The sequence below is a fragment of the Terrapene carolina genome, unplaced genomic scaffold (genome assembly GCF_002925995.2).
Source record: "Terrapene carolina triunguis isolate 2854851 unplaced genomic scaffold, T_m_triunguis-2.0 Scaffold233, whole genome shotgun sequence".
Classification (NCBI taxonomy): Eukaryota; Metazoa; Chordata; order Testudines; family Emydidae; genus Terrapene; species Terrapene triunguis.
The window spans coordinates 6,463,985-6,473,888 of record NW_020664584.1 but is presented as its reverse complement, the minus strand read 5'-3'; the positions used below and the strand labels follow the sequence as shown (position 1 = coordinate 6,473,888).

The 9,904-nt window shown below is 51.4% G+C and overlaps 1 protein-coding gene across 1 annotated transcript; it reads left to right on the top strand.

Annotated features, from left to right (window-relative positions):
* The first annotated feature begins 352 nt into the window (after window positions 1-352).
* LOC112107640 (adenosine receptor A3-like) lies at window positions 353-1,429 on the top strand. Its single transcript, XM_024201427.1, has one exon. The coding sequence runs from the start codon at window positions 353-355 to the stop codon at window positions 1,427-1,429; it is 1,077 nt and encodes a 358-aa protein (XP_024057195.1).
* Window positions 1,430-9,904: the final 8,475 nt, after the last annotated feature.

Here is a 9,904-nt window from a genome sequence, read left to right as displayed (position 1 = left end):
TGTGTGTGTGCATGCATGCGACTCACACAGTGTCATATTCTCAACATATGTGTTTGTGATCCAACAGGAAGTGGTCTAGGCCCTTCTCTGGGGCACACTCCGGATCACTGCAGGAAGCCTGGCCATGCCAGCCCTGTCTGTGTGTGCGCATATTGCGCCGATGTGACCCGTTTGTCTGGATGTCTGCCCATGGCTCACGCCTCTCAGAAGAAGTTACTGGAGACTCAGTGTGTGAGGAGCCAGAGAACCAGCACCTGAAGCCTTCTCCATGGAGCCTTAGGCGAGAACCAGAGGAGCCCAGCTCACCACCCTGTCCCAGCCCATCTGCCTTGTGAAGAGAAGAACCTGGCCAATGTTGGGTAACAGCAGCAGCCCCAATTGCACTCTGTCCAGCCCACCTCTTCTGGGGGAGATCTGCAAGCTCTTCGTCATGGTCCTGCTGATCGTTGCCATCATCTTGGGCAATGTGGTGAGCCTCCTGGTCTTCCTGCAAGCCAGGCAGTTCAGGACCTCTCAGGGCTACCTGAAAGTCTCCTTGGCCCTGGCTGACCTGGCTGTGGGGCTCATTGTGGTGCCCTACTCCGTATACAGGGAGGCGAGCAGTCTAGCCTCTGGCATGGGGCAGGGAAGCAGCAATTGCTCTATCCCGTCCTTGCCCTGCTTCATCACTGGACCCATCTTCGCTGGCTGCACCTTTGTCTCCATCACAACCATCTTCCTGCTGTCGGTGGAGAGGAGCGTGGCGGTGCTGAAGCCCCTGCACAAGAGGGCGGTGATCACCAAGCGGCGGACGGTCTGGCTCATCCTGCTCTCGTGGTCCATGAGCTTCTTGCTGGCAGTGGTGCCTATGATCTCTAGCCCAGACATCACCTTGCAGTATAACCCCTGCAGCAAGATGTGCACCTACGCCTTCCCAGCAGGCAGGCTCCCCGGCTCCCCCTGGAACATCATGCTGCTCTTCCCAGTCTTCGACTTCTCCTTGCTGGGGGGCACCTTTGTCATCAACTTCATCACCTTTGCCGCCATCCGCCAGTACTGCAAGGCCCGCGGGCGGCTGGGCAGTGAGGCACAGCACGGCAGCCGCCTCTCCTTCTCGGACATCACTGCAGCCAAGACCATTGGCATCGTGACCTTTGCCTTCTCGGCCTCCTTCGGCCCTATCGCCGTCTTCGTGGTGGGCTCTGTGCTGGGCTACCAGTGGTGTAAGTTCTCCTTCTACGCCTTCTGGATTCTGACCTCCAATAGCTGCTGGAACGTGGCCATCTACAGTGCCTGGGACCCCAAGTTCCGGCAAGGAGTCAGGGAGCTGTTCAGCAGGCCGGTGCTGAACTCTGCTTCCCAGCGCCCCAGCCGCTCCACAGAAGCGGACAGCTCTGCTCCAGCCTGTGTGGCTGTTTTCAAGGAGATGTTTCGTCCAGAGAACGCCTGATGTGAGCTCTATGCACAACACTTTGCCAGGAAGGCTCCTGTGTTCCTATCATACAGGCATCTGCAGCCACAGGAATTCAGTGCAATCTGGGTTTGTGCCAGCAGCTCAGCTCTGCCCTACAAACTAGGGCTGATGGGGAAGCCTTTATCAGGGTACTTATTTTTGCAGAGTGATGTCATGAGCTGGGATCTTGGGGAAAGCCATATTTTTCAGCACTGTTATGTGTGTATGGATAACTCAGTAACCGTTTAACTCTTGCAGTGTTGGGTTTTCTACCCCAGGGATTGAAATTGCAGGAGTACGTGGCTAAAACATAAACAAGGAAGGGGAAAAATATGATTTCAGACTATTTGTGACAGCACTAATCTTCCAGAAATGAATGGAAATATGTTTCTGCTCTGTGCTGAGCTACAGGGTGGCCATATAATGTAAGGAATTTACCATACCATGTAATTAACTTCCTTTACATTGTTATTGCTAATTTTAAAATGGTTTTTAGAGATGCCATAAATGTGCAAGATCCTTTACCACTAGGGGAAAAACAGACTTCCCTACCCCCAAGAGCTTAAAATTCCTGAGCCAACTTCTCTCCTTCCCCCAACCACCCACATTTACACTCTTATAACCAATAAAGCATTGGCGGGATTTACCTTGAAGGTCATGTGTACACTAACGGGCTTACAGTGGCACAGCTGTTAGATGAGATAAAGCTCTGGACACCAGATCAGGTAAGAAAAGGAGAGTACAAGTCTGGGGCTTGTGGTGTGAAGTGGCACTTGCTGATGTTGACAGAGTGGAAAACATTACTGGAAGAAGGAGGTTTTAAGTCTTTTGTGAAATATGAAGTGCTGCTCTAAATAGCTGTTGTTTGTAGAACACCTATTTGACATGCGACTGGGACAGATGTTGCAAACACATGCAGTTTCTTTCGGGGACCATATTGTATTAAGTTTATGGATGTTTTAGATCTCATTGTGGGCCAGAGAGTGTATGCAACTCTGTGGGGGGTGGGGGTTACCACAGCTCCTCTGAGAACTCAAATCTGTGTGTGGGGGGGGGGTGATTAAGATGAATCACTCAGGCTGTAAACACCTCCAGAGAGGTACCACCCCATAGGGAGGTTTGCATAGACTGGTTCAGGCAGGGTGTTCCAGAAAGCAAAGAAAGGGCTTTTGGAATATAAAGGCTGAGTTTGGGGTGACTGAGAGGCCTCCTTTATGATTCAAACAAAAAAACAGGACCTTCTGTCCAAGGGGGGGGGGCACAATACTTGCAGAAGGGTTGGAAAGACTTTGGCTTGCTACAGCCCCATAAGACTGATGGGTGATCTCGGAACAGTCACTGTTTTTATCTATTTTCTCAGTAATGATTTTGCCTTAAGAACAGATGCTTTGCTTTGTGAAGATTGGTTGGTAACTAGTGTAAACTTATTGTAGCCCGCAGAGAAAGGTTAACCACAAGAGTGGGACCTTAGTCAGGGCTGCTGGGGAAATCAGAGTGAAATGCAGAGGGACTGCTACAAGCCCCCAGTCTGGAGGAAGCTAGAGAAGCAGGTCTCTGCCTGAGAGAGGTGATGTTTAGGAAGCCTGAAAACTTTAAGTGGGTGCCCTCAAGGAAGACCAGGAGTGGAGTCAAAGGAGCAGTTAACCCTGGAACTGTGACACACTGTGGCAGTGTTCAATCTAGGACAGTGGGAAACTGCTAGTCAAGGGCCAACAGCAGAGAAAGCAAGTACTGATGAAGGGGAAAGCACAGTGAAAGATCTCATTGTCTTTTCTGGAAAGAAAGAGTGAAGCGAGAAACAGGGGAAAATAAGAACATAAGAATGGCCATACTGGGTCAGACCAACGATTCTTTTAGCCCAGTATCCTGTCTTCTGACAGTGGCCAATGCCAGGTGTTTCAGAGGAAATGAACGGAATAGATCCATCTTCTGTCATCCAGTCCCAACTTCCCCCATGTCCCCATGTCATGGAGTTGCACTCACCTCTCACGAGCGCCCCCTGGCCGAGTGCGTGTACCTGCACTCTCTCTCTCTCTCTCTGTTGTGTGCCTTTGGTGACTCAGCCTTCTGGCCGAGTCACACACAGTCTGTCTGTGTGATGAAAGCAAAGCAAAACCCATTCTGGGGTACAGGTCCAACAGGGATCTCTCTCTGTGCCCCCTATAATGTCTCCCACAAGTTGTCCCTGCTCCGGGATAGAGCAGTGCTCCAGCGCTCCCTCCCTGGAGGTAATGTCTTTGCCCTCTTAGGGCCTTTCTGGCCACAACTCTCCAGCTGGGCCGCTGCAGTTCGGTTCCCCCCTCTGGGGGTGCCTCAATGTCCAGGCCACTTACCCCAGTGACTAACGGGAGTTGGGGAAGACCCAGGCACGCCCACTACTCTGGGTTCCAGCCCAGGGACCCTGTAGAGAGACCCCATCTGCTGTGTCTCTTTAACTGCGTCACACGGCTTCTCTAATTCCCTGGGCCATTTCCCCCTGCCGTCTTCACCCTTACCTCAGGGCCTTGTCCTAATGGAGTCCCAGCAGCCAGCCCAGAGCCATCCACTCTCCTCCAGCTCTAGCAAGGAACTGCTCTCAGTCTGGCCCTGCAGCTCTTCTTATCCTAGGCTGCTGGGCCTTGATTGGTTGCTTCCCACACAGCCATTCTAGGCAGCTTGGAGGACCTCTCTACTGCCCTTTTGGGGGGCAGGGTGTGGCAGGGCCACAAGGCCTCCAGCAGGGGCATCAGGGCCTAGTCCACCCCGTCACACCCCACCCTTGCTCCACCGCTTCCCACCCTTGCTCCACCTTTTCCCCCGAGGCCACCACCCGCTCCTCTCTGTTCCCTTCCCCCTGTCACTCGTCCTTAAGGCAGGAGGGGACAGAAAGGAGCGAGCAGCAGGGGGCTCAGGGGAGGGGGTGGAGAGGAGTGAGCGGTGGGCAGGGGGATGCCTCGGTAGAAGAGGTGGAGCAGGGGTGGGAAGAGGTGGAGTTGGGCAGGACCTTGTGATGGAGCAGGGGGCAGGGCCATGATCTGGGTGCTGGTGGTCCCTCCCATTTCTAGGGAGCTTCTGGCGCTCGCGTCCAGACTCCCCAAACACAAGAGTCACATGCTGCCTGTGGTTTCAACCAATTTGCCTGGTACTGAAGTTTGGCTTACAGGGCTATAGTTACAAGGATCACCTCTGGAGACTTTTTAAAAAATAGACAATTCTATTAGCTATCCTTTAGTCTTGTGGTACAGCGGCTGGTTTAAGCGATAGGTTACATATCACAGTTAGTAGTTCTGCAATTTCATATTTGAGTTCCGTCAGAACTCTGGGGTGAATCCCATCTGGTCCTGGTGACTTACTACTGCTTAATTGATCAGTTTGGTTCAAAACCTCCTCTATTGACATCTCTGCCAGGGACAGTTCCTCAGACGTGTCACCTAAAAAGAATGGCTTGGGGGTGGGGAATCTCCTGCACATCCTCTGCAGTGAAGACCATTGCAAGAATTCATTTAACTATACTCTGAGGACCAAAAAAGAAATGGTGGTCCAGGAGCACATCCAGGATACTGACAGAGAGTCCAGCAGGGCTAGGAAATCTTGGAGACACCTCTGTAGAGGGAAGCAGGGAAGAGGCTGACAGAAGCAGCAGCTATGTTCCGTCCAGACCAAATGCACCACAGCAGTAGAGATCATGGACAGATCTGCAGGTAGAGAGAGAGTGGCTGCAGCTGGAGAGGGAGAGAAGGATAAAGAGCATCAACATCAGCTTGAGATGGAAAGCCTGCACCAGCAAACCCTAAGCTGATAGATGGAGCGAGACCCCACGTACCTGTGCCAATGGATGGCATAGACCAGGGGCGCTGAAATGGGGGGTGCAGAGGGCCATGGCCCCATCACATTTTAAAGTGGGAGGGCATAGTCTTAAGGGTGAGTGACCGGGGGAGGGGGACAGAGAGGAGTGAGTGGGGGGCAGGGCCTCGGGGGAAGGGGCGGAGCAGGCATAAGGCCTGGGGAGGAAGAGGCGAAGCAGGGGTGTGGCCATGGTTTGGGCACCGGTGACCCCCCCACTACTAGGGAGCTTCTGGGGCTCCCGGCATAGACTTCAAATTATTACCTCACTTTAGGGTAGGGCAGGCCTGCACAACTCGTAAAGCAGCGAGGGCCATATTACTCCAAAGAAAACAGCTGAGGGCCAACCCCTCCCCCCGGCCCTGCCGAAACCCCCCCAGTGCCACCCAGCCCCCCCCCGAAACACAACACCTCCCCCCCCGGCGCCGCCCGCCCCACGGAAACACTCCCCCCCAGTGCTGCCTGCCCCGCGGAAACAAACCCTCCTTCCCCAGCGCCGCCCCACCGAAACAGCAGTATTGAACCTCGGTAATATGTTATAGCGGGCCCCTAAGCTAGTATAATTAAGGTAAAAGAAAAATGTCTTTTTGCTAGAAGTAGAATAAGATCTTCCCCCCACTTTGTAATCAATTGCCCTGTTGACTGAATGAGGTAGGCATGGAAGGCAGGCACCTCCAGACAGCTGCAACCCTTGGAGAGGGGATGGGAGCCAGAGCAGATCAGTAGAACAGGTCAGCGACCGATTCGCTGGTTGCCTCCTCAGCCCTCCTTCCCCGGCTCGCCTACTCACTCCCCGCCACTGCCTGCCCGCTCGCCTACTCAGCCCCCCTCCCTCACCCGCCGCTTGCCTACTCACCCCCCGCGGGCCGCACAGTGAGCCCATGTGGGCTCATAGATATATTGCTAAATGCTTTTGAAATGGGATGTGAATTGAACAAGATGGGGCAGGATGACACAAGATGGTCTCTGGTGCTGCTACTGCCAGGGAAGGCCCTAGAAGATGTTTTCACTGATATGGACAGAGGGATCTATAAAGATTATCAGCTCTATAAATCAGCTTTGTTGCAGACGTTGAAATTGACTCCTGGGGCGTATAGGAGGAAGTTTCAGGAAATTCAGAAAAGAGGGGATGTGAACGATTCTAAGGTTTCAACTGAAATTAAGGGTTACATAAGAATATGGGTAACTAGTTAGGGGGTTACCACAGTTGGTGAAATCCCCCTGCCCTGAAATCATGTTAAATAGACAAAGATCCCAGAGATGCAACTCTGTCAGGGAAATGGGCTGACCAATATGCACAGAGACTGCCTGGGTTTGATAAAAAATTCAAGGGAGAGTGGCACAAAGCTGATCCCGAATCAGGACTCCCCAGAAAGGAGAATAGGCTAAACCAAGTCATAGCGGGGAGGGCAACCCAAACCGGGACCCAAAAAAAAGGAACTTGGGGGGAGGGAGGGGAGAGAATCTGAAATGCTGTTAGTCCAACAAGCGTGGTCACAAGGTGATACAGTGTCCGGTACCGGGGAGGCCAGGGGCTGGCGGTAACCTGCAGTGGGTCCTGCTGGCAGTAGAACCAACACCTGTAGGATCAGATTCAACCCCAACAGTCCAATCAGTAAACCTGGACATTTCAGACCCAAAAGGGGAATCAACAAAACACCATTTCCTGGTGGATGGGAAAAAGACCCAGAGATGGAGAGACACTGGGGTCCAAGTAACTCTGGTGCACCCAGAGGTGGTGCACCTCATGAGAAACATCCCCGATAGACTCCTGACCCTTCAGGGAATAATGGGATTCCCTTTCCAAATCCCAGTGGCTCAGATCCATCTGAAATGGGGTGACAATCAGGGGCCTGAGCATGTTGGGGTGCACTCCCTACTACTGGTGCAGGTCCTGCTAGGGAACGACCTCGAATCCTGGCCTGGCCTCAGCCACTTGTGTGGCTACTTAGAGCCACAAGCAGAACGCAGCAGCTCTCAGTTCTGGCCCTGGGCTGCAAGCTGACAGGCAGAGAGGCAGCTCTGAGCTGCTGCCTGGCAGTGTGAGCGCATGCCCTGGGGCAGCACCAAGCCCAACTGATGAATTGACCGGGGGCAAGCAGGTCCCAGGCAGCAGGCTGAAGCTCGCTCCCCAGCTCCTGCTGTGGTATCCTTCGAATTATGGTGTTCCAGGAGAATTCTGAAAGTATCAAGGATAGACCACGTAACCAGTGGAAAAGTACTGGGAATTATTGGAACTCAGCAAATGGTAGTTAGATACTTTATGAAAAGAGAGGTTTGATTTGTAGGGCATATTTTAAGAGGCTCAGAGGGCAATGCATGTGTATGGGCACTGGAAAGGAAAGTTGATGGCAGAAGGACACAAGGCAGAAAAAGATGATCAGATAAACAATGTGGTATCCTGGGTTGATCAAAGGACTGTTCAGCCACAAAGAGATTAGCAGAGGACTGTACAGAATGGGTTACCAGGATTGCAAACCTCCAGTAATGGAGATGCCACATAAGAAGGAGTAAGCAGTGTAGCTCCATTGAGGTCAAACAGGCTATGCTCATCTCCACCAGCCAAAGAGCTTGTTCTACATATTTGTCTCTGGTTCATCAGTTCTGCTCATTTTTATAGTACAACGACACTCCCAAATTCCACTTCCACAATATGACGAGTGTAGAGTGATCTGCGTTCCAGCGGCAAAGATCAGATGCCATGAACCGTGCAGAGATACGGGTAAAATTAAGCTATTTATCAGCATTCAGAAATGCACTAGTCCCTACATAATTTGTGTTTTGGGGACTAAATCTCCCCCTTCCATGAATACACACTTGGAAAGGAAAAATTTACATTTCTAACCTCAGGTGGGGAGAGTGCTTCATTGTACTGCCCAGCAGGGGTGCCTGGGGCCTGCCAGCTATATGGATGCCCAACCATTTCTGGGCCAAGTTGATTTGAGTGGCATCTATGCAGAGTACCTGCCCCTCCACATGCTTTCCAGAACTCTTCCACAGATATGGCACCGTGGCTTGCTTATTGCCATGCTGCCATTGTCTCCACTAATGTGGCTGCACACTGTCCCTTCTGAGGGAATGTCTTCACTGCAGAGTTAACTTGGGCTCTCACTCATGTGTTGCTCCTGTCCACACACAAAACCTCTCAGCTCAGTTAAGTGGTGCTTTCAACCCAGCATAGCTGGCCCAGCTGGGGGCAGGGGTGTCATTTCAGAAAAAAATGGGGGGTGGGAGAGTTGTGCCAGCATATAGAACATTGTAGGATATAATATACAGTAGGAGGAGCAAAAATGGAAGACATAGACATGAAAAGGCTAGGGGGGCAACTGCCCAGTTGCCCCATAACAAATGACACTCCTGGCTGGGGGTGCAGGTTAGGGCCTGAGTTCTGCTTTCGCTCAGGCTGGTAACCAGCCCACTTTGCAATATGGATGCAGGCTAAGTCACTTGAGTGTTGCAAGTCCTCCAATGCCTTCCCACAATTCCTGCCCCGTGCCCAGAAGGACAGATAAGTTCTCTCACAATTCACTGGGAAAGAATCATAGAATGGCCCAGGTTAGCAGCAAAGAACCAAGGGAGATGTCCCCTGAAGTCCTGCTGACCCACACAGGTGAATGCAGCACAAGTGAGGACGCAGTAACTGGAGTGGGGCTTTCTACTGAGGCTGCTCATGCCCAAGCTAGACTAACCTGGGTGCTGATCACCTGAGTTAATGCTGCAATGAAGATACACCCGAAAGCTAGTTAAAGCCATAGAAGGCAGTTAATGTTACAATGGGCAGCATTAACCCTTAGCAATTTGCTGTACAAGGTAAAAGTGGTTGCTCTGTGAGTATGCCTGGTAGAGTAGCTGTTTCCTAGCACCATGCACTGGCCTTGTGTACACTTGGCTTTTTTTTTCTTACACAATACCATTGGTGTAACAATGGCGGGAACATCTGTACTGATGGGCTGCCATTGGCCATCGTGTTGTCTAAATCAGCCCTGAGCAGTAACTAAAAACATTATCTGTCAGGCTACACTTGTGAACAGAGCTAGTGGATGGGAGCTGCACCAATTGTAGCAATGATAGAAAATTTTAAGAAAGAAGTCCAGTGTAGACACAGCCTCTGTCCGGTGTACACTGCATGTATTTTAATACATGCTGGGAAGGGACTATTGGCCTCTGCACATTAGGTATGATAGCACTTTGCATAGTCATGGGTCCCCTGCTTACACACTTGCCAGGCCCATGTCATTGGATGTACAGTAGCATGCATTTAGGGGGAGGTTTTCAAAGGCAAAAGTAGCAATTAAGGGTGCACCTCCTATTGAAAGACAATGAGAGCTGGGTGCCTATGCTGCTTGAGTGTCCCTGAAAATCATCCCCCTCCTGCCCTGCACACCAGAGACACAAGGCGCGCCTTTAGCTCTTTATATGTATCAAACAACTTACATGTTTCCAGGCTGGAGCCAGGAACTTGCTCTTGACTGTGAGGCATCAATGGAAACTTTGCAATCAATATATCGTGGTCATCCATTTATTTTGGCAGCCATTAATTTTCATATTAGAAAAGGTTATTTCAGAAGTTCATCTTCTAAGGGATTATCAGCTTTCTGAAGTTAGCTGAGCTTCTGTTCACACACACTGACAGAGAGACAAGGAAATGTA